A 24268-nucleotide genomic window follows, 5' to 3' on the forward strand; every position below is an offset into this window, starting at 1 on the left:
AAGGATACAAATCTTGCAGAAACAGGCGTTTTTCAGAAATATTTATTAAACTGTTAAAATGATTTACTGCCCAACAAAAATAAAATAAAATAAACCGACCCAAAAAATGACAGTGATCCTGCACTTGGCAGGCAGGATTGTTACACCCCATACCTGCCAGCATCCTGGCCCCTTTTCTAAAAGCAGGTTTTCCTTGAATATTGACAACGAATACACGACAGATCCTCAGATCTTTACAAACGCTTCCCTCGGCGCCATCCCTCCCGACGGCGCTTCTGGGGGGTGTGGATGCAGCATTGCAGACGTGAGGACGAGTGGTTAATGCCAGCAGGTCAGGAGGAGCTACCAGGGGTTGAGGTAATGGGCTGCAGAGATGTGGGGAAGGCCGTCCTGCCTCGTGCAGTGGTTTGGTGTTGGCTGCAGAGCTGGCCCCACAGAGCCCCGGGCTCCGCTCTACGTGCACCAGGCCCGGAGATTTCCTTTGTGCTGCAGCGGCTTAGCTCGGGTCTGGGCAGTTCCATTATCCCAGCTCATTGCTCTCAGCTGATTTCCAAAGGGATCTGCTTACTCAGGCCCACGGTCTGGCATTGTTTCTGCTCGCTGCATCCCTTCTGAATGAGCCACACGACTGAGCTGTGCTCCGTGGGGTCAGCCACAATTTAACTGCCTGATGTGACTGCACTGCACTTTTCGTTTTCTCCTACAGAAGTGAAGCCAGATCTTGGCAATTGGAGTATCATTAAATTAAGACACTCTCCCCATTTAAGAGTTGCTTTTCACAGGAGAGGGGAAGTGCTGCTGTTTTGAGGATGTTACCAAAACATACCCAGGCAAAAATGCATCTACCCAATACCCACGTTGGACTCTGGTCACGGTGTCTCATTGAAGGCCTTTTATGTCCCCTCTGCCCTGAGCTGCAGTGACACCAGGGCACAGTAAACACTTTCCCTGCCTAGAACAGAAGGTCCATGTTGGAATGAAGCAATTACAGCCACGGGAGCAAGGCAGCACACAGCCCACCACTGCGAGGAGAGGTTTTACTACAGATGGGCTAGGAACCATTTGCTGCTCACACACATTAAAAATCCACTCTTGGATCACCCTGTAATAAAAACAACTGGCCTGCACTAAGCCCTCTGGCATCCTTTGAGAGTTCCTCCTACACTCAGTACCTGGAGTAGTTGGAGCTTTGCTCCAGCCTGAGCTGTATTTCCTGTCCTTGGTGCCACTCCTGAGAAGAGGCTCTGCAGAGCAGGTGGAGCAGCTGGGGCGTGGTGCCAAGAGCAGCTCCCAGCCCCTGGCACTGAGCTGCACATGCAGAGGCTGCCCATGGCCCCGCTGGCACAAGATCCTCCCCACGAGCAGTGGTCTCCAGTGTGGACCTTCCCAGCCCACGGCCACAGAGACTCCTCAGCCCTGTCCTCACACCAAGCCTTGGCCACTTGCACCCTCTCCCACCTGGTCAGGTTCCTGGTGGAGTGCACTGGCACTGGGTGTCCACAGCGCTGACCCTGTGGGGTTTTAGTGTTGGAAGGACCAGCTCGGTCAGGCCCGGGGTCTCAGCAGCTCAGCTGCAGAGCAGATCCAGCCCCTGGGGGCTGGCTGCTGGGCTGTCTGTGGTGAGTTCAGCCCTGTCACGGGGGCTACCCAGACATCTGCACCGCCAGAGGAGCAGCCTCACACACAATTCATCTGCTCTGCCCACGTAGTGTTTAGTCAAGAGAAAAGGTCGGGGTCACGTCTAGGTCAGTGAAATAGTTCACGTCAGCCAGCTGAGGATGTGCTTCCCTCTGAAGTTGGGCAGTCTTACCCAGACAGGAAACTGAAGTGTGACTTAATGAAAAGCCTGTCTGTGGGAAAGATCTGATCCCTTTACAGCAGCTGCCTGCTACAATGCAAGGAAGTCCCTGGCAAGAAGGGAAAAACCATTGAGGAGTTAAGATTCCTCCCTGTAAGCAATTTGTTTTCCATTAATACTGCAGAACACAAGGCACGCTCACCTCATCCATCGGCTCGTCATGCTTTAGGCACTATTAGCACGAGGGAAATGTACACTCAGTGTCCCTCTCCAGGCTGCTCCAGTTATCTCTGTGTCAGGTGGATTTCCAAGGCGTGGCTCTGCGAGGTGCCGATGCCAGCGGCACCGACAGGACGCAGCAGAGCCGTGGGCTGCCACCAAGGGCGTCCAGCTGTCGTATCCCTCTTGAAAAAATTCTTACAGAAATAAAACGCAAACAACCAATAGTGTTAACAAACAGGGTAAAAGAGTCTTTGCCCTGAACTAGATATACACTGCAAACAAACTTCTAATAATGGCACGGGTCCTTTTTTGGTTTAAAGAAGCTTGTGTTACTGTAGTTAATGCATGAACAAGATCATAGACTTGTTATTCAGCACAGAACAAGTCATCTAGAAGCTTCCATGTCCCAGGGTGTCAGCAACTGTTACTACGAAGCTTGGGCTCCTGTTTGCAGCAAACAGCCACCAAGTGAACAGCGAGGGATCCCTTTTGGAGAGTCTGCAATGACGCCCCGAGGTGTGCAAGGCAAGTAAAAGTGACGAGCTGCCGCGATGCTTTACAGAAGCTTCTCGTTATGAGACTGTCGAGATCTACTGCAGCAAACCAAACACCTCAGGGCGTTAGTCACAGGTGTTGCAGGGCTTCTTGTCCTTGTTCCATGTAGGAGTCGTCTCTGTTTGAATGTGACCATTCTCCAAAAGTTCCCTGGAAGTGGACATTTTTCTGTGACGCCTGCATGCGTTTCTTATCACGAGAGAAGAAACTAAACCTTCCGGGGAGGGAGCGGTGAGGGAGGGAGGGAGGGAGGGAGAAGAAAGAAGAGTGTTTACCATCCTGAGAGCACTTCAAACACCCACCCCAATACACAGCACAACAAAACACCGAGCAAAAAACTCTGTTTGCATCTGCAGGAAATCAAGGCAGGGCAGCCTGATGGGAGTGCGTGTCAGAACGTTGTTAGGGATGGAGTCATTGCAATCTCAAGCGGTTTGGCTAGGGAAGCTTCAGATAAGCTCTAAATGCTGTTGACTCTACAAGGTGCAGGTATCATTTAGGTGTAGGTTCCCCCTTCCCCAGCCCTCAGGTAACGAAGCCACACGATCCAGGTTAGTTTCTTGGCATAAGTAAAGTGGTATCTTTGGCATTAAATCTGTATATTTTACCACAAAGCAGAAATAGAATTTTTTTTTTTTTTTAAGGTTGTCAGCAGGGAAGTTCACAAGATAAGAAAATAAGTCTCCACATTTTTTCCCAGTGTAGAGGTTTTAATACATAGACTTGATTCCTGCAAAAATGAATGAACTAATGCACCTCTGTTCACGAGAGTTTGCAGGATGAAGGCTCTAAACAAATGCACACGAGTGTGCATGTCATTTCCTGTCACACAGCTTGGGTGCTCTAAGATAATGACGTACATGAACCAACAGCCATTTAATACAGCCAAAAAACACGGCTGGAAAAGTCCTTAGTATCGTTTTATTTGGATGGGATGAAGTTATTGGATTAGGCAATTTCAACGTTCGTTGTGGGTTCAGTACAAGAGGTGTTAGTGCAGTGTTTAGGCCGGCTGAGAAATGCAAAAGTTGTGGTTCCAGCTACCAAAGGACTGAGCTGGCTGTGGATCCCTTTGGTCTCAGTGCTGTGTGGGCTTCAGGAGGTGAAGATGGTTTTGCCTGCACTGTAGCAAGTGTCACACAGTTGTGATCCGGGACAGGAACTGCTAAATGCTTCCACAGCATTGGCATATAGCAATATAACCTCAGCTTTGGTGGGTGGTGGAATATTGGTCAGGGCAGAAACCTGACCCTGAACCCTACTCAGCATTCTCCCTCCTCCCACTCTCCCTTCATCCCCCTCAGCTCCACCATCCCAACCCTCCCAGCTGCCTTGTGCAGACCAGGCAGTTCCACCTCCCCTGTGTCTCGATGCACAGGAGGCTGGATGATAATCACTGAGAATATTAAGGATAATTACTTGTTGATTAGAAAGGGAAATAAACCATGACACAGGTTAAATGCACATAAATAACAGTGCCAGCAGGACCTGAACTTTTGCATTTCCTAGCTTCAAATGTGCAGCCTTAATAGTGAAATAAGTCTTTTGCACTTAATTAGCCTCGTACTTTTCTGCCAGCTCCATCCCAGAAGCTCATGAGTTCACACACATATATTGTGTATTCACAGGGCCAGAGACAGCTCCAGGTGATAAAAGAAGAGTTTAGTGACTGAGCCTTTCTACAGAGCACATTTGGTCCTGCCTGCTCAGGGTCTGGGAGCCCACACAAAGGACTGCTGCGTTCATACAGTCAGTTTCAAATGTCAAAGCTCAGTAATTTTTCACTTTATCGGGAAATTAAGCAGGAGAAAAATGAGTTGGTAAATCTCTAAAGGGTTCAGCTTTTTAAATTCCTTCTGAAACAATGAAAGTTGTTATTACAGCTAGAGAATTCTCGTGGAGGATGTTTGGAAAAAGCCTGTCTGGGTGGAGAGGAAACTGTGTCGTTGCTGTAAATATAAAGATCACTAAAGCAGCAGTTGTAATGCAGAGACTCTGCATTAACAATTATCAGTATGCGTACCAGGAGAGCCAAGAATTGGATGACAGAATTGATTATGAAGAGTTTACACTCTATTCCAAAATACGTAATTAGAGACAAAATATACAGGGCATAGCTAGAAAGACATGAAAGCAACAGCCTGTAATTAACAGTGGAAATTAATGTGGAAATCAGCCACTCCATTCTGTAACTCTAGCTAATGATTGTAACAAATCGTTAGAAACGAGTTTCTCAAAAAGCACTGGTGAGAACTGTGAATAGCCTTGCTTGGGAAGCAGAATTAACAGATGCTGGTTAGAACTGCACAGTGCACCGATTTTCCAAGGAATAACGACTGCTTCAGCATGGCAACATTAAGGCAAAAGGTGATCAAATGTCAGTTTGAGGATGAGCGTGGAGGACGGGGATGAGTACTGACACTGACTGGTCATTCTGATTGGCACTTTGATCCTCTGGGATCCCACTGGCAGCCAGGAGAATGCAACCAGCAGTGCTTGTTAACACGGGGTCATGCAAGAGGAAACCACGGTACCAAACATTTAAAAAAACTTCCTACAAGGGACACAAGTCTTCTTATTGGCTGCAATGTGGGATCGTCTGGAATCAATCCAGCTGCTACCATGGGCATTATGGCTGTAAAGATCCTGGTCAGGAAAGTACAGACACAGAAGAGATAAGACTGGAGCAAGGGAAAGAAAAAGCATTCCATTAAAAAGAAAAGAGGCAAACATGATACACGGGGTTACTTGGAATTACAACACAGAACACGTTACAGGGAGAGGGCATCACCCAAGACAGCTCTCCTCAGTGAAAAACAACAGTTATTGCAGCAGTTTCAATTGCTTTTGGATTTCTAAAAGATACCACTTTCCTGTTGTGAGGCAGCCTGCAACCTGGGCTGGATTTCATCAAGGTATGAGCACCTCTAGCAATGCAGAGCAGGGTGCACGCTTTTGTTCCAAGAGACAAACAGGCACAGACACAATGAAATGAAGGATGAAGGTGTATGTTAAGAACTACAAAACACGACTCTGCTGTGACTGCTGGATATTGGCACAGGGTTAGAGAGGACCAGCATTACAGTTAAAGATTTCACAAGGGTTACAGCTGATATTTTCAAGTTAAAAACCAGTATTGCGGGTGAACCCTGGAAATAACCTCCCAAGAAACTCCGTGGTTAAAGGGCCCGTGTGTCCGTTCCCAAAGAACCTTCTCATGCAGGAAGATGCCAACTGCAGGCAGCTGAATGCTTTTGGGAAACCTCGCAGCTGCTCTGGCAGGAGCACTTGGGAGCTGGCTCACAGCAAGACGGGTTCTTTGTGAGGGTTCAGCACTTCCACTGAGCATTAGACAATGCATGCAGCACAGAGGCTGAGAGAGCCGAGCGCTCCGTGCCCAGCCAGCCCCACACACACCTCCAGCCATACCTGGAACACCCTCTGTTTGTCTAAGGGCTCTCCTCAGAGGTTCTCCCTTGTGCCAAATATTTTTTTGAACTGTGGACTAATGTCAATTAAAGATGAAGTTGAAATCACGAGAGGCATTTCACTTGTGACCAAATGCAGCTCTCCCCAACTCGCTAACTGCTGTTCTGAGATTAAAATCGAAAACAAAGGGGCAAACGCTGTTGGATCATTAGCAGCAGCCGGGATTTCTATTTTTATGCAACGTGGCACATCCTGAGCTGCAGAGCTGACAGACACACCAGCTTTTGTAGACTGCAAGAATAGGAAGAAAACTCCTGGCTGTTTGAGGCATGACATCAGTGTCAAACAAGCACGTAGTCTTAAGGAGAAAACAAAAGGGTGCTCTCTGCTCCAAACAGAGGGAGCATTTTTAATCCTTGGACTTCTCCTCCTCAGTGAAGCCTCCTGGTTACATTATTTCATTAAAACTCTGTCATGTGATGTGGGAGAGACAAATGTACGAGTCAGTCAGTCTGAGATCAGAACTCAGAGTTTGCCCCAAATGGAAAAATGCTGATTTCTGTAGTTTCTGTTTTCCTTTCTTTATGGACTTGCAGCACTGAATCAATCACCTGAGCACAGCTGGGATGGCACAGGCTACACATCCACACGGCTCATTCCCTCAGACTCTGCGTGGTGAAGGGGAAAAAAAAGGGCACATTGCACAGGCAAGCACAAAACTTCCCTTGAGAGGGCTCCTATTTTTGTGCTTCAGCCTTTTGTTTAATCAGGAGGAAGACTCTGAAAGAGAAGGAAAAGCAACCCCACTTCCCTCTGTAGAGGCGCTCTGCATGCAGAGAGCTGCACTGCAAGTTTTCATCCCATCACTGGGTACAGAGAGTTTATGTGCCAGAGTGTTCCCCAGACAGCCAGAGGGACCCTGGAGAGGGAGAAGGGAGCTCTGGAGACACCTTGCAGGGACAGCAGCTGGGCCAGGAGCGTGTTGGGACAGCACAGAAGCTGCACTTGGCCTCTTTGGTTTGCCCAGCAGTGACATTTCCTGACTTTTTAAAGCCCAACTACAAATACAGTGTTGACAACACGCAGAGAGGGGAGGAGGGAAGGAAAATAAAACCCCACCAGGGAAATCCTATCCAGACAGGCTGCGAGAATGAGACAAACCTGAAAACTGGTACTGTCCTTCAGATTACTCAGGTAGACAGCTTTATATTCCCTTGTTTAATATGAAAAAAATATATTATAAAATATATATTATGTTAATATGCTTATTTAATATGACAGCTAAGTGGAGAGAGAGCAGAGTGAAATCTGGGGACAGAGTATGACATCGAAAAGAAGTAATTTCAGCTTAGGCAGAGTCAAAGCTAATACCTCACCCACAAGTGCTCTGCCTCACAACCTCTATTTACATTTTTATGCTGCCTTTGCTTCATCAAAGGCAGCACTTCAAATCAACCATGGAAGCTGGACAACACAAACTGTGTGAGCTGAAACCAGCCATTCCCTACAACAGAACTAGCTTTAAAAAGCTCTACAAGAAATGTAAAAGACTTCACAACAGAGATCTTGTGTGACACAGTATTATCATCACCATCATCATCATCATCATCCCAGCTGAAGAATAAAAACTGAAATCCAAACTCAGTGTATTTTCTACTCGTGTGAGAGGAAAGTTTCTCTCAGCACAGGCAGAAAGCTGCAGTCCACTGCAAATGATCAACAGTGCCCTCCTGACTTTGTGGTGTTTTGGGCCAGTCCAGATTTCCTATGGAATTTACTCTCACAGGGCTGCTGCTGTTATTAAACAAGGACTGAAGGTTGTGGACATGGGGACAGGATGGAAGAGCTCTTTGTATGGAAACAACTGTTCCAACATCACTTATGCAGTTAAAAAACGTTAAGCTTCCGGTATCGCAAAAATCCAAAGAGTTGCTACGAGATTAGAAGACTTAATTTGGAATAAATAAATGTACAGGAGGGAGTTTCAACAGAGAAAAGGACTGGCCAACAGAGTGATTTTATAATTCAGTGATAACTCCAGTAACATCTCTGGCAGTAAGCTTTGGCTCCAACAGCAGCATTCATGTTTCAGAAGAAGGTGGGGTTCTTTTAGCCAAGCAAGTGCCCATCCTCTCAGCAGCAAATTTGCTCAGCAAGCAGAAGGTTTTTGTGCTGCCCACAGGGTGCAAGTCAGGGTCTAAAGGCTTCAGTCAACAGGGAAATGGGCACAGTGAGGTCATGGGAAAATGATAATCCAAGACTGAAAGTCATCCCAGATCTAGGCAAAAGTTTTGGCCAAAACCAACTGTTGTTTCACATCTGCCAAGTGCTCAACTCAGGGTCTGTGTCATATACAGTAGGAATGTGGTTATCTGAATTTTTGAAGTCTTTAAAATTGTCCTATGCATAAGAAACATTTGGCATTTACAGACTATACCCAGTATGCTCAGTAAATATGCTACTTACAGTCGTTTGATTCCAGATTCAGGCTGAGTGGAGGGTTTTGGCTGAATTATGGGTGTGGGCTGTGGGGATCTAGTTTCTTCTTCCATTTCCTCACTTCAAAGAAAGAAAAGATAATTAATGTTCTCCTCCCAAGCCATGGCAGCACTTTGAGATGTACAATTCAGTCTGAGGGGCAGCGCTGTTGATGAAGGAATGCAAAAAGACCTGCTCAAAACCCACTCAAATCAACTGAAGATTTTTTATCAACCAAGGATCAGCACCTAGAACTGAGTGTCTGTTCAATATTTTCTTCCCATTGTGACAAGGAGAGGGAGAAGAGGAACGGATTGAACAAAAGGTCTAGAATTTTCATTTTAGACCCACTCCTATCCTCATTTTTGAAGTTCAAATGTATTAAATGCCTGCAATCTTTCTAGGATTCAGGGCAGACCTGGGAGTTAGGGAAGGACAAGGTCCAGACTGGGGCTGTATTCTTGCAGTCTCTGCACAAGCCTTGCAGAGACATGGACAGAACTTTAGGGCACACCTATTGTTTCTACACCTGCCCTGTGGCTCCCCTGAGTATATCATCCAACAGGGAGAGGAGATGTAACCCACCTTTTGTAATACAAAAGCTCCTCCTGAAGCAAAAACACTCTGGATTTCAGTTCATTCCTCTCGTGAAGGACGTCCCGGAGCTCCTGCAGGGTGAATCTGGGGCGATTGGGATCTTTTAAGTCCATTGCCATCTTTTCTGCCTCAGAGAGACAATCATCATTGTTCGGTTCTGCCTAGGGAGTGAAATGTGGGCTTTAAATTCACTGTCCCATTCAAGTGTCCAAGTTTTGATAAGTCAGCTTTAGGAATTCATACTTCTAACAAATGGAGGCGATCGAACGTCAGTTTTTTAAAATCAACTCTGGAAAGGTCATGCAGTTCCTTCCAGCTCCTCCCACAAAGAGATGTCTTCTTATAATGCAAATATACAAAGTGGAGATTGAAGTTTCTATCCCCCCCTTATGCTTTCATTAAAACCCAGGAGGGGTGTTAGCACCAGGTCTGACTACAAAGTGGCAGCAGTCTGCAGATGAGGTGTTTATACACGTGTACCCTTGCCTCTTCTTTTCCCCTGAGAGTTCACTGGAAGCTTGGTGGAATTTTATCTCCCACCACCCAGTTTCTGTGGCTCCCAACAAGCCAGAATTTGCTCTCTAGGTACAATTCTCGATGCCCAGGCCTGTGGGGCTGCTTCCCGTCACCTCCAGCACTCGCTCAGAGCTCTGTGGCACAAACTGCTTGTGAAAACATGGTCTGTGTAAGCCCAGCACACAGGAGACCATTGCTCAGGTCCTGTGCTGTTCTTCCACTCAGTGGCTGCACAGAAATGATGAAAAATCACAAGGTTCTGGGAAGGGTATCTCGAGATTGTGAAAAGCAGCTCCAAGCCTTAAGAGGTCTGCAGGATTTATAACAATACAAATAAAGGCAGGACACTCTGTTCCAGGAAAATACATTTGAAATGTAGCAAAGTCCATTTGAAATGTGACACTTTTTGCAAAGACTGACAGAGGCCAGCACATGAAATCAGAGCTGTGAGCAGCCAGGTCAGCCACTCACCCTCCTGGGAGGATGCAGAGATCAGTCTCAGAGCTCCTGTGTGGCAGTCACAGCTTGCTGGGATACAAACTGGAAATCTGAGGAGTTGAGTAGTGAAATTCCTACACAGTGCATTTTTTGTAATCCTGACCCTACCCTCCTCTAAGCTCCAGTGTTTGTGAAATGGTTTTGCAATACACTGATGCGTGGTTTGAGGCTGAACTTGGCTGAGGCTGGTGCAAGGTGGATTTCAGGTGAATTTCAGTGCCTGTCCTGCAGGGATGAGGCAGCAGAGCAATGCTCACTTGGGCACTGTTTGATCACCCTGCTCATCCAAACACATTCCCTTGGAATACAGATTGATGCAACCTAACAAGAAGTTCAAAGGAAATTGCCCAAACACTTTCCCTGCTCTTCACCCCCTAGATACGGGTCTGAGCTGGTGTCTCTTCTTTTGGTTGTACATTTGCCCCACATCTCTGCCCAAAGAAGCTATTTTAGCCAGATTTGGCTCCAATCAGCAAAGACTGAGCAGCCTGTACCCGATGCAAATGTCCTTGACTGAGGCCAACACGCAATGTCCGTTCTGGAGCATGCAGCTATTCCAGCTTTGTGCTTGCCACTGCAATTCCTGTGTCAGCAGCGTCCTGGCAGAGGGAGCAGGGAGGGCTCTAATTAGAAGAGGCGCCATTGCCATGGAACTGATGAGTTGGAGAGAGGTGAAGAATGGATCCTTTCTCTGCAGACACTGAGGACACTTTCACTCCTGCTGGCTCCAGGCCTGGGCTCCCCAGCCCCATTTACAAAGCTGGGTGCCCTGGCTGAATTGACAGCAATGAAATAATCCTGTTCATTATTGATGCAGTGCTTCCCCAGCTCAGCTGTGACATTCCCAGGGGGTCAAAGTACCCCATCAGCACTTGTCTCTGCTTTTTGATGTGCATTCCTGCCTGTTGCCAGTGATGTTTCACTGGATGTTTCACTCTCTGCTGCAGTCTGCCAGGCATTTACACCGTGGAGCTCTTACCAATGCATCAAGCTGAACAGCTCTGTGTGATAGAGCTCCTCTAAGCTCTTAAATATCATGACACCCCTTATTGCATTTCCCACTCTGCGAAGAGCATCATTAGGAGGTGGAAATGCAGTACATTTGCTTCAGGAATAAAAATGCAATGTCATAGGCACAAAGGAAAATACCAGGAACCATAAAGAGGACCAAGGGATCAACAGATCAGTGCATCTTTTTCTCAGGAAGCTCCCCTCCAGTTTGCATTCCTGCTGCTCTGATCTCAGCCCAGCTCCATTTGCAGACTGTCACTTTGCCTGCTCTGGCTGGCTCTGCCAGCAGGAACGTTTGCTTTTCGTGAACATCTGTGCTCACAACACTTCACTGCACTAATTCTAATAGGAAGCAAAACCAGAAATAAGGCCAAAGTTGGTTCCTCTACAAAGTGCCTTGAAATATTTATATGTTGATTTGGTGGCACTTAACCAGCTTAGTCCTGGCTGATCCAAAGTTCCATAAGCACTGCAGGGAGCAGAGCTCTGCCCTGGCTCTGGGACTGCTTCTGGCACAGTTTCTGTTCCACTGTGGTTCATCGGCCACCATCACCCCCCTGTACCCCTGTGACCCATCTGGCCTTGAATATTTGCACATCTGGCAAAGCTGAAGTTACTGTTGGCTGTTTGTCTTTGGAAAACCCAGGCTCTCCAAGGAATTGGTTTGTTTTCCTTTGGGGGAAGAGGTAGGTGTGCCCAAAGAGAATGAAGCAAACACGCCACCACAGCCCTGCCAAAAGGCAAAGAGGTACTTGGTATGAAACCCAAAGCTTTAAAAAAAGCTGTTTAAAAATTGATTCAAAGTGCCTCTTACCTTTACTTCCTCCCCATTTTGGCTGGCCTGCTTGTCCTCACCCTGCAGCTTCTCTCTGAGCTTCCCCAGCTCTGCTCTGAGGCTGCCCATCTCCTGCTCCTTGGTCTGCAGGTACGCCTCCAGCTCCACCTTCTGCTCGATCAGCGCCTTCCCCTGCGCCTCCACCACCGTGATCCGGTGCCGCAGGTCGTGGTTGATTTTCATCAGCCTGTTCTGTTGCTGCTGAAGCTGCAAAACATCCACGCAAGAGCTCAGGGTCCGTTCAGCCACGAGCCACGATGGCCCAGTCACAAACATCATCTTAAAGCAGTGGGTTCCTGTTGCACTTAATCTGAAAAAATTCCTCCCCCTCCTCTCCTCACCCCCAGATTAGTTTTTCAAATATCTAATTATCTACTATGATTTCAGTCACCCAAATTTAATTGATTTCTAGGGTAAATTCCCCGAGCACATGGAGTTTTTCAGATAAAAGGAAATCCATCGTTTCTGATATTAGCTCAAGGATAGGGTGGCTTATGGGATTCTCAATCAAATCCTAACCCAGGGGAGAAGAAAGACAAGACAGAGGACTCCTCAGTGTTCAGTTTGTAAGTGCTTTGAGCTCAAGGCTCTCTCCTAAGGCAGGATGTGACCTGCTGGGTGTGTGTGGACAGCCCCAACTCAAAAAGGCTGCAGCACCTTGTGCAGAGCAGAGATCACCTAGGCCTGGCCTTAGTAGCACCAGGAAAGTCCCATGGCCTAAGGACACGAGGCAGTGTGAGGAATGGGAAGCAAAATGTGGGTAAGGAGGTCATTCCACAGAAAGTGCCAAGTCTCATGTCATGCCTGGAGTCACAGTGGAGTCTGTGACTCATCTGAGGCTGAGCCCTGAGCAGGTCACAGCTGGCAGGGCTGGCCTGGGCTGAGCAGTGCCCTTCTCATGCCGAGGTGACCACACCGCATCCCTGGTGCGGGGCTGCACTGCAGCCTGACCGTTCTGGACACTCCACAGCTCTGCTGGACACTTCGGTTGCAGGACTGTTAATACACTTTCTGTATTGACTTCAAACTCAAAACCAGGCTATGGAAGTGTGGGTGAGAAGGAAGAGAAATGGGAAGACCAAGAGCCACTTACAGCCTCTACATCCTCATTTTTAAGTCCGAGTTCCCGGTCCTTTGCCCTGATTTCATCCCTCTGTTTATCTACCACTTCCTTCAGCTTCTTCATGACTTGCCGCTCTCTCTCTGACATCCCTGGTTAAAAAAAGAACACAGAACACAAACTAAGGACAGTCAGGAGCTGCTGAGGCTGAGAACAATAACAGTGAGGAATATTTAAGTAGACTCTGGAAGTTGCCTGCTGGTAGAATTACAGAGATGCTTTAGAGGTTGCTTCAAGGGTAACAGAGAACACAGATGACAGAATCCACTCCATAAAGCCACTGCACAGAGAGTCCTTCAAAAAAGAACTGACAGTCCTCAGAAGCATTTATAACAGTGAGTGACACTGCTGCATCTTGCTGCCTTAGTAGTTTTACATCAATGTTCACACCATGCCCCAGGGAGCTCGGTTTATCTGTGTGATTATCTCTGGCATCAGCTGGCCAAGGCCTCCTGAAAATTGTAGAAAAGATGGTCTGGATCTTCAGGAAGCTGTGAACAACATATTGCTGTTGTGGATTGCATCTGGATCAAACCAGCAGAGGAGCACTGAACTAGGTTGGTTTTTGGTTGAAATCCAGTTTTGTGTTTGGTGAAAAGAAGATGAAACAGAACCTTCAGAGGCTACCCCCACCCTGGATGCAGAGCCAACATTTAGTCTGAATTGTGCTCACATATTTTTTCCTCATGTTTTGCCACCCTTTTCCCATCCTATTGTGTGGTAATTCCTATTTAGAGTGAGTGCTCTTGAGAGGAAAATACTTCATAGCATTTCACTGGTGAAAGGAGTTTGGAACAAGAATCCAACACCGATCCTGTCTGAAAAGAAAGAAAGGGTTAGATTAACCTTAAATCTGACCAATGAATCATCTGGAAGTGTCATAACCCACAGAACAGGAAGCATTCTCGTATTTGCCATTACAGAGATCACTTGGATCAGGGACTGCAGTGATGCTCTTGAGAGCAGAGGCTTTGACTTGGTGAGATGATGAACCTCCTGCCCTGACTTTCCCTGAGAATGGCACAGAGATGTGCGGTTTGATAGTCCTGGACTATCACATGAAATCACATTGCACAACACCCTTGACGGTGAAAACCCTGCGACCAGGGCAGTGTGTGGCTCCCCTGGCCAGAGTCCAGCCCAAGCAGGAGCTCAAATCCAGGCTCTGCTGCTAACTCTTAATTTTGGCACAGTACTTTGTTACGTGGGTCTTCAGCTTCTTCCATTTACGAGCTGCAAGTGGTGCCGATTCACTCCCCACTCTGGGCTGGCTGGAAAGCTGCTTCCTTTTTAATATATTAAAGCAGCTCCCACATGAGAAATATGCTCTGTATGCATCAAATGTATCCAGCCAGAAAGGCTCTGCTTTCTAACATCAGCTCCGACTTTCTGGTTTTGTTCTTCCCTCATCAGAGAAATCCAGGGTTGTTCCCACAACAGAATTTAGCTGCCTGTCTTTAGGAACTCCAGCTCCCAGGTCGGCTACAGAATGAACTGATGGATAATAGAGTAGAGCAGGACAGACCTCAGAGAAGGGAAGGGAGTAACTGGTGGGTGTGCACCCCTGCAGCAGCTGTGGCCTCCCGTGCAGGGAGTGGACCAGAGCAAACAGGGGGAACAGCAGCTCCACTCCTCAGTGCTGAAGGACCAGAGCTGTGCTACTGCAGAGAGCAGGGAACTGCTCTGCTGGGAAAGGGACTGGTGGTCATGGCTGGGCAGGAATTTGGTTCACAGGATGTGTTCCTGTCGAGCCCCAGAAAAGAACTGTCAGTGACAGGGTGTTCGCATTCTAGTGTTACGTTCTCATCCCCTTTAATTCTGTGATACATTTGCCTGCTCTATTTCTGGACCCTGGTTTTTATCAGCTCTGTGCTGCTCTGGGTTCTAGTTCTTCACAGCATAACTTTTAATTCTTTGCTGTGGTACCAGCTTATACCCACCAGGGAGAACAAGTGTCACAAACACAAACTTCTAACAGATCCACATTCCCCTATCACAACACACGTCTGGTACTTCTCTGCATCCACAAACCTCACTCAGATTCCTGGATCCACTCACTGCAGCCAGTCTCAGGACTGGTTCCTGACACATCAGCTGTATTTTAAACCAAAGAGAATCCAAAACTTAAAGTAGAGGGACTGCAGTGAAACTTTAGACTGGTGATTTCACCCAGAAGCAGGTAGCACCGGTGAATGCAGCCGTATCCATTAGTGCTTGTGAGGTGCTTTGAGATCTCTAGATAGCAGGTGCTATTTAAAGAAAAAAAACCCATTCAGTGCTGACTACTTTTCCTCCCACCGTGCTCATTTATCTCGCTAACATTTGGTGAACCTAAAAGGCTTCAATTGTGTGCCCAGATCACTACAATTTTTATTTCGGGAAGGTGGGGGGAAGGAAAGGTGGGGAGTTTTGTGAAACAGTCACATCTCCTTCCATTTCCTCAGGCACTGGGAAAGAGAAGAGGGAAATCACTAAGTGCCTTAAATGTAAAATAATTATCTCTAAATGGTTCAAACTCTAATAACTGCAAGATTTTAAATGGCACACCCAGCCAGCTTCCCCAGGCACATCCTATGAGCAGCTTCCTGTGGGCTGCTGTGATCCTGGCCTTGTTCCAGCAAGAGAAAGGAAAGCAGCTGGAGGGGAGGACACCAAAAAAAAAAAAAAAACAACAAAAAAACCAAAAAAAAAACCACTGGGGAAAAATAAAAGAACATTCTTTATGTTTAGTGATTTGGAGCTGTGTCCATACAACACCTATCACTACAGGCCAAGTGCAAGGCACTGCACCATTACCTAAATGCTCAGAACAAGTTCAACACCCCATTTTGAAGAGAGCTGTAGGTCCTGCAGCACAGGAGAGTGACACATTTCTGCCATCCTGCTGCCTGTCCCTGAGCACAGCCAGGCTGAGCCAGCAGCTCCCCTGCAGTGGCACAGCAGCCTGCTGGTCCTGTTTGACGCACTCAGGCCAAGTTTGCATGTGGCATTTTCCTGGGATATTCCAAGCAGTCAGCACCGACAAGCAGCGCTCCGTTTGGGCTTGGGAGGAGTCGCTTTGATGGGTGTTACAGGCTCGTCTTTAACCCCTCCCTTGTGTTTTGTGTTCTGCCACAGGTCCTTTCCCGGGAGCCCTGCTCTGCTCAGACTGCTCACATCATCCTGTTTGCACAGGACTGCCTCTGCCTCTCCCACCAACACTTCATCACGCTCAAGTGAGGCGCTGGGAATTCACTGGCAGCATTGACTCTCAAGGTCTTGCCCACCCAAATCAGTGGCCTCTGCCCCTGTGTAAAAGAACCCCACACCGGCTGGTGAGTAAGCAGTGAGCTGCTGATCCCCGGGGCCAGCACTGAGGGGAGATGTGATCGCAGTGCTAAACCACGCTCAGATAGGAGCACTGGAGTCGGCCCAAAATTCCTCCAACTAACAGAGTTACTGAGCTTGAAATCCTGCCTCTCTGGACTCTGCATCAGACCGAAGGACAGCGACTGAAAAAGAGCAGCAGGACTGCTTTCTGACACTATCCAAACAAGTAATTTGAGACAAATCTATCCCTGCTCATTAATGACAAATTGTCCTAAAAGAAAAATGGGTTTGATATAACTGATCCCAATAATTAAATGGGGTTGATATAAATTAAAGATTTCACTTAAGCTGAATGTTTTGGCCAAAGAGTATCAGTGATCTCAGAATCTAAGCTCTGGAATGGGCTTATGGGTTTTGTTTGTGTTGTCATACATGGGTAGACACAGTAAAAATAACAAGAAAAGCACGTCTGGCATTTGCTTGGCTGGCTGGATGTGGAGAGTATGGCTATATTTAAATGGAAGCACATGAGCTGCAGTGAGCTAGATAGCCACTGGAAGGGGAAAAAAGGAGAAAAAAAAAAAAAGAAAAGAAAGGGGAAGCTGGTTCTTTGTAACACAATATCAGTCTTCATGGCCCATGACTCATCGCTGCCCTTCTGAATTTTGCATGGAGTTTGCCAGCCTGATGTTGGGCTACTTCTTTGCCACTAATTGACTCCTAAATTGAAAGCATTGCATTTGTTTTTTAAAAGTATCTTGAGAGGTTTAACAATTTTTACTTTTTGAAGGTTTCATTACACTCTTCCCCAGTGCAAGCGAGCAGCACTGCGCCTCAGGGACAGGGCGAGTGCAACTTCCACAGTGTTGGATAGAGTTTTATCCACCCCCAGCAAGCCTCCATTTAATCCCAGCCTCTGGAGCCTGGAAAAGGATATCCCTTCATTCCTAATGCTCACTGGAGAGCTGTGATGGCTCAGCTGCGTGCTCTGATTTCACACTGCTCAGTCACCCTGCGCGCTCCACTCAGCACGTCGGGAAATGGACTTGGGATCTCACAGCCTCAAACTCTGTGCTGGGAATGGTGGAGCAAAGGGGCATCTGTTCCTCTGCTCCTGGGAAAGAGCTGTGGGCTGAGCTTGGCTCAGAGCTGGGGCTGGAAATTGTTTCAGTTGCTGCAGTGAGGTTTATCTGTACTTGCAGGTATGTCTTGAACTTCATTCTGCCTCAAGAGTACCCACAAATGGGTTGTTCTGACTCTTTAGGATTCACCCTCTCTCTGGATTATAAATCTCCTGTCTTATTCTGAATTTGCTATAATGCTCCAAAAAAAGGCAGGTAAATCAAGTAAAACCAGTATCTCCTCTTCTAGGAGAGTATCATATTTTTCTGGAATATCTCCACATGGGGGACTGATACTATTTCCACAAAGAAATCTTGATGTGCTGCTTTACAAACAGTTATCCTGAACAGATCAACAGCTGCCCTTGGTTTTGTGCCTTATGTGTGAAATAAACACTTGAATGGATTATTCTGTTTGTATTAAAAAACATAAGGAGGGCTTAAGAATATTTTTTGCAAAACGAGAACCCAAACAGATGACAGACCAAAAGGTGAAATCTAGACTTTACTTCCAGAGATGCTTCTCAGCCAAACAAAAAGTTGGTTTTCTTTCCCTTGTCCCTCCACCTCTTACCATGTTTTCAATGTCATCGTGTATTCAGAGATTTTCTATTTAGGTAAAAATTAAACAAGCCTTCAAAACCCACATCTGAATTAATCTACAGGGAAAAACCACAGCAGAATTTCCAGTCAAAGTATTTTGATAAAATATTGCTTTTTGTAACAAAGCAAGGACTGAATTTGAAGTAGCAAACTTGCCTTCGTGCTTCTGAAATTCCTCTTCTGTGAAATTAATGTCTTTGTGAGACAAGTTTGTCATCAGTTGTTTATTCTCCTCCTGCAGCTGTGCAATTTGGGTAAGAAGATCCTGTGCTTCCCCTCTCCAGACATCTTCCACCAGTTCTAGTTCCTACAGGGTAGATCAGGAGAACACATTGATATTTTAAAACATGTTAAAAGTCTTTGACTGGACGATTTACAGATCAAACTAGTAATGATCCTACTAATTCCTACAAAAACAATTCAATGAGAGTACTTTGAGTTTCTTAGAAGACATCTGCCTCTTTAATGCCACCACCAGGAAATCAGCCACCACAGTCCCCTTTGCTAAATGCCGAATGTACAAACATTTTTGACATGTTACCCAAAGGATGGCTCCTTGTGCCTTGCTTTGATTGGGAGGACCAGACTAAGGAGGCTGCTGTGTAAGACAAATAACCAAACACCAACTTCCTCCTGTAGCCCAGGAAGCAGCTGCAAAGCTGTCAGAAAGCCCCCAGACCACCCCACAGCAGGGCCAGGAACTCAGGGGTGGAGATGCTCGTTCTGACAGAACAGCCCGGTCTGAATTCCTGTTCGGAAACACAAGCATGAATTGATGAGTGTGTGCAAAGCCAGAGCTCCTGGTGCACACGGTGAACACAAGCCCAAACCAAACCGTGCCGCTTCCTATGGAAATTGTTCTCTTGGAATGTCCTGACTGGTGTCTGTGTTAGCAGCAGCCTGGCCGGTCAAAACAGCTCCCGTTTGTCGGGACGCTCTGTGTCGAGAGCAGCTGTCACCAACCCTCATGAAGGTCACATCGGGACAAAAAGTAAAAAGTCCTTAAGGAAAACAGTTGTATTTAGAGCTCTGCTTGTTCCAAAAGCTTCTCTGTATATCTCACTTCTGCAGTGGGGGGCATTCCCTGCTCCATTTTCACTTATGTTCTTCAAACAAAAAGCTGCATGCAAATCCCTGGAGCCAGGCTGAGTCACTGCTGACTTTCACATCCATCCACATGCTCCTTTCCTACCTAACAACAAAACACATTCAGAAAACAACCCAGCCAAGCACAGCTCCAGGCTAAAATAAGCTCTGCTGAGAGATTAAAGGATAGCTCTCTGCTTTGAATGCATGCTCTGATAATGGGAAGTCATGTTCCTGGTGACTTTTGGGTCAAAATGCCATTTTATTCCAGCATTTATCACTGTATCGCTGCTAAAAGTGCTGCAGAAAACATTATGTGGCAAAGAATAATAAATAGCAAAGGTGTGGTAAGCTATGCAGACTTAACTATTAAAAAGAAAATGCCATTAATCACCTATTTTACTTGAAACTCTTTATCTTGAGAGAAAAGAAAATCTGCAATGAAAATTACATGTCCAAAAACCTGGACTATTTACAGTGATGCTGCCTGCTACAACTCTGTGGCTAAAATAATGCAGTGACCTATTTTAGCAATAAACCAGCACATTCATCACTTACGCGCACATTGATAAAACCAAAATAGAATCTACACAAACCCCCAGTCTAAACTTTTATCTTTTATATGTGGCTGCACTGTAAACACACAACTGTCCTAAGGTTTGCCTGGGCAAACTTGGTCATTTATTGCTGTTGAAGAGCCCAATGAATTGGAGCAGAAATTAACTTCTGAATCCTCATTAATGGAAGTACCAGACAGGGGAGGCACATCCCCGGGCCAGGCAGTGCCAGGCAGCTCAGGAAGCCCCAGGCAGTGGGTGCTGAGCCAGGTTTACACGTAAAACAGATCCACACATAAAGTTTAAGTGCTGAAATCTCATAAACTGATGCTTGCAAGGACCGCTAAAAGCTTTTGTGGGTGTTTTTTGGAGGCTTTGAGGTCAAAAACTATTTTTCAGTATCTGATTTTTTCTGCTTATTGGCACCTGTCCTGTGAAAGGGTCTTCAAACCCTCACACTGGAACAGAGAAGATGTGAGACCACAGTTCCATAGGGACCTGGTGCACTGGGAACCAGCTTGATTAAAAAAATAAAAGGTATGTATCATGCAGTTTATTTTCCTGTTAAAATCCGTTTCGTCTGAAGTAAATTGTTTAAACACTCCCTGAGCCACTTCATGACCCTCAGAGAAGCTGACAGAGCAGAGCAGAGGTGGGTGACTGGCAGGGACATCAGCTGACACCTTTAGGAAACTTTTTAACACTTACAGGAACTTCAGAAACATCCACACAGAACTTGTCCAATGACACCGGGTCAGTTATCCACTTCACCCGCAGCTTTTGGTAAATATCCAATACATTTGTATCTATTCTCCAGATCTTCCTTCAGACCCTTGAGGCTTACCAAGGCTTTGTACGTTAAAGGTCTTTTACCTTCCTTTTCAGAGACATTGCCCTGAGACTTCCTCTGCAAAATGCAGGGTTTATCCTGGATTTTCCATATGCTAGGTGGAAGTCCTTTAGCTGACTCTTTTTAAAACATAAAACTGGGATTGAGGCAGTTAAACCAAACCTTGTCGTTTGGGGTTTCTCTTCCAGAATCCTCTGTGTCCTGTTTATCCTGATTCTGTGTGTGGAATCAGGAATGGCACGAGGCAGCAGCGATGGTTTAACATAGTCATTTACCAGAAGAACCATTTCTTATATCAGTTATCTGGATGGTTTAAAGAGTGGATCCGTCACTTTTACTGCAGTAACTGGAGCGTGCTGTCCTGCCATAAGAAGCTAACAGGGCCAATGCTCTCTGCCTTGGGCTTTAGCGGGAGTGGGGTCAGGAAATGCTGTGATCACCTCAGAACAAGCCAAGGGACACTTGCCATCGGAGGATGGAGCAGCAATGTGGCTCTTCCCTACTCTTCAGCCCTAACTCTGCTCTGAAATCACTTGGTTCTCCATCTCTCTCCGATGAGTTGCCTAACCCGAAGTCTGTGCCAGGAAAACTAGACTGCTAAATCATTCCCAGCTCCGGAGAGGAAAGTGTATTCTTGTCAGTGACCTTTCCTGGCCTAGCAGGAAGCAGCACTATCCTCCCGCCAGGAGACGGGATGGAGCAGGAGTCCTAACCGGGGAGACACCGGGGAAGGAAGTGCAGCGTCTGGGGAAGGGGTGGAGAAAAGGAAGGAGGGAGGAAACTTCCAGGAGGGAAGGAAACAAAAAACAACAACACGCCCAAAGCCTCAGCGATGCTAAGGCAGCATCCGCGCAGAGCCCGTGAGCCCGCCCGGGCTGTACCGCCCGCGTGCCCCGCCCGCTCCCGCGGCTCGGCGGCATCCCGGCCCGCAGCCCGGCGCCGCTCTTTGTTTTCCCGGCGGCGGCGGGGGAGCCGGAGCCCGGCTTCCCCCAGAGCGGCTGCGGCAGGCGGGGGCAGCCCTGCCCCGCCGCGTCCCCCCGGCCCCCGCCCGCACCTTCTGGTGCTTCCTCTCCTTCTCGATGCGGTCCATCCTCTCCAGGCGCAGGCGGTCGAGCTCCAAGCGCAGCTCCTCCATCTCGGGGTTGATGTGGTTGCGGCTCACCAGCACCTCCAGGATCTCCAGCACCCTCACCACCTTGGGCATGAGGCGGGCGATGGCCTCGCAGCCGTGCTGATCGATCACCCGCTCAAACTCCTGCCCCACGGCCGAGGCGATGTCGTACACATCCATGACCGTCAGCTCCGCCGCGTTCTTCTCCAGGGCGGGCGGCACCCCGCCGCCGCCGCCGCCGTCCATGGCCCGCCCGGCCCCGCGGCGCCCGCATAGGCGGCGGCGGGGCGATCTCCGGGCGGGGCGCTCCCCCGGCAGCCGCTCCCGCTTCCCCGCGCCCGGCTCTCGGCCCCCGGTAACTCCCGCGAACTCCGGGCGGCTCGGCCGGGGGTGTTTAAACTTGGCCGGGCGGCGCTGGGGGAGCGGCGGCGGGAGGCGGGCGCCGCGTCCCCGCCACCACCGCCCCGCCGCCCGCGGCCAATGCCCGGCGCAGGGCGGGCCGGGGGCGGCCCCGCGCATGCCCTCGGCTCCCGCTGCCCCCGGTCCTCGGGGCCGGCCCCGCCGGGAGGAGTCGCCGCTCCGCGGGGCTTGGCTTGCGGTGCGGAGAGCAGCTTCGCTAAACGCGGGCGCTCTTCGCCCGGTGCTTGTGCCGAGCATCCGCGGCAGGGCTCTCGGTACCGACCTCTCCTGCGGCTCGTCCGGGGAGGAGAGCCGCGAGTTTGAGGGGGCAGAGCAGAACCCGCCCGTGTTCGGGGTTGGGGTCCCACGCAGACGATGCCCAGAGCTGGAGTGGGTTCGCTGCAGGGGCAGAGGGTGTCCGGGGTACCCGACAGCGAGCGCAGTGTCCGGAGCGGGATGGAAGCGGGATGATGTTCCCCTGCTCCCGAAGAGGACGGAGGCTGACGGATGTCTGCAGGCACATGGAAAGGGGTGATGAAGCCGTCCTGCAGCACAGCGAGGGGCTCGCAAATCAGCATTATAGGGGGTTTAGGTTCTTCTCTACAACTGCACAGAAAGAGTCTTTACTGAGCACATGTTCAGAGGATCAGTGGAGATTTTACACATACAAGCAGCTTGCTGGCGTGGATCCACTTAGAGAGGAATTTAAATGACACCAAAATGTATTTTTCTGGTCTGGTTTTTCAGTATTTTTTGCTTTCAGGTGTGACTGTGACAGTTTGGATGTTCTCACTTCCATAGGGTTTAGGAAGGGATGCTCCAGATGAGTCTCTGCAAGTAAGTTAAATGTGCCTGGAAATAATTCTAGGTCCCAGTCCTGCTGTTTCCTGTATGCTCAGTAGGAAGAATGCATTTTATTTTGGACAAGATATGAGGAATAATATCAAACACTGGAACTAGCCAGGAGAAATAGCAGTGGGGCTGCAAAAGCCAAGCCTGGAATGACTTGACACGTGCTGCATGTTGTGAATACAGCATTAATTATCCACTTTTGGCAGATGCAAAAATGCACGTGAATTGGAGTGATGAATGATGAGAAATATAACACTGTAACACCCAGAAATGCAACACTGTGACACCCAGACCGGATTTTTCGTGTAATGCTGCCACAAACTCGTTCTGCCACAAGGTACAAAATATTGATCTTCCTCATGTGCTGCCGGTAGCTACCGCGGCAGCCAGGAGGTGAACAATCAGTCCCCAAATGCCCCGATCAGTTGCCTAGGTTAGAGCAATAACCCACTGAAAATATATCTATATATCCTTCAGGAAACTTTTTCCCAACGTTGAACACCACAGGATATTGCACAAAGTTCCAGGGAGAGCAGGAGGATGAATAATGGTGTAGTCATCCTTTCCTGGCAAAGGTGCTTATGAACTCACGAGGAGGAGAAGCAGCCTGAGCAGAATGTTGGGAGAACACTCTGCAGTACCTCAGGGGAGCAGCTATGCTGTGAAATCATCGTTTTGCCCAAGTTAGAGATGAGAAAAAGAGTTTCTGCCACGAGAATTTGGTATTACACGGGTTCCCGTTGTTCTGTTCAAGTGTGGGTAGAGGAAAAATATAACAGTGTAGGGAACACGTGTGGAAAGATTGGAACCACAGCTGAGAAAGGGGAAAAACCAGCACAGTCTGTGGTATGGGAAGCAGTATGTTTGATGCTGGCCTGATCCAAACTCATGGAAAACGACTTGGGAGGAAAAGTCTCTTATCCAGCCACGTACGTGACCTGCAGCTCCTCAGGCTCAGCTTGTCTTGCAGAATTCTGTCCACGCTTGTCCACACCCTGTGACACAGCAGCTCTGCTGGCTCACACCTGGAGGGGCAGAGCAGAATGGACTGATGTCAATCTGGCTTTCATCGAGATAAACGTGCCCGAGTGTCAGCAGGGGTAAAATAACCGGCGCTTATTGGCAAAACCAACGCACAAATATTTCACTGGAAAGCCAGATTGTGTGTCAGTCTGTAACTCTTCCCCACATCATTAAAACAGCTGGTTATGAAACAGGCTGCCTCCAGCGCAAGCGTGAACATCTGTATTTCTGTTCGGAACATTTAATTGGAAATTAGTGCTTAAGCATGGTCGTGCAAGGAATGGGTTTTTAAACTGCT

General features: G+C 47.9%; 1 protein-coding gene across 4 annotated transcripts; it reads right to left on the minus strand.

Annotated features, from left to right (window-relative positions):
- Positions 1 to 28: 28 nt before the first annotated feature.
- Positions 29 to 22175, minus strand: RILPL1 (Rab interacting lysosomal protein like 1). Of its 4 annotated transcripts, none has more exons than XM_066199413.1 (8): positions 21640 to 22156; positions 18249 to 18399; positions 13033 to 13151; positions 11919 to 12146; positions 9068 to 9240; positions 8471 to 8563; positions 5134 to 5221; positions 2702 to 2789 (listed from the first exon to the last, which is right to left on the minus strand). In XM_066199413.1, the coding sequence occupies exons 1-8, from the start codon at positions 21940 to 21942 to the stop codon at positions 2784 to 2786; spliced, it is 1161 nt and encodes a 386-aa protein (XP_066055510.1). In that variant the 5' UTR covers positions 21943 to 22156; the 3' UTR covers positions 2702 to 2783. The 4 variants fall into 4 exon arrangements, with proteins under 4 accessions (XP_066055509.1, XP_066055510.1, XP_066055511.1 ...); XM_066199414.1 differs by lacking the exon at positions 5134 to 5221 and adding an exon at positions 6005 to 6080 and having other exon boundaries at positions 2704 to 2789; positions 21640 to 22175; XM_066199415.1 differs by lacking the exon at positions 2702 to 2789 and adding an exon at positions 2806 to 3305 and having other exon boundaries at positions 21640 to 22158.
- Between the last annotated feature and the right edge of the window lie 2093 nt (positions 22176 to 24268).

The sequence above is a fragment of the Chamaea fasciata genome, unplaced genomic scaffold, assembly GCF_029207755.1.
Source record: "Chamaea fasciata isolate MVZ Bird 193981 ecotype frontalis unplaced genomic scaffold, bChaFas1.0.hap1 SCAF_18, whole genome shotgun sequence".
NCBI lineage: Eukaryota > Metazoa > Chordata > Aves > Passeriformes > Sylviidae > Chamaea > Chamaea fasciata.

What these genes read in the sequence shown, in the direction of transcription:
- RILPL1 (XM_066199415.1), bottom strand. Translation starts at nt 21,942, where the DNA reads ATGGACGGCGGCGGCGGCGGCGGGGTGCCGCCCGCCCTGGAGAAGAAC. An exon ending in GAATCTGGAATCAAACGACT is followed by an intron (nt 5,222 to 8,470) that starts GTAAGTAGCATA and finishes TTTCCTGACCAG; the next exon opens with GATCTTTACAGCCATAATGC. An exon ending in TAAGAAGACTTGTGTCCCTT is followed by an intron (nt 3,306 to 5,133) that starts GTAGGAAGTTTT and finishes TCATTTTTGCAG; the next exon opens with GAATCAAGTCTATGTATTAA.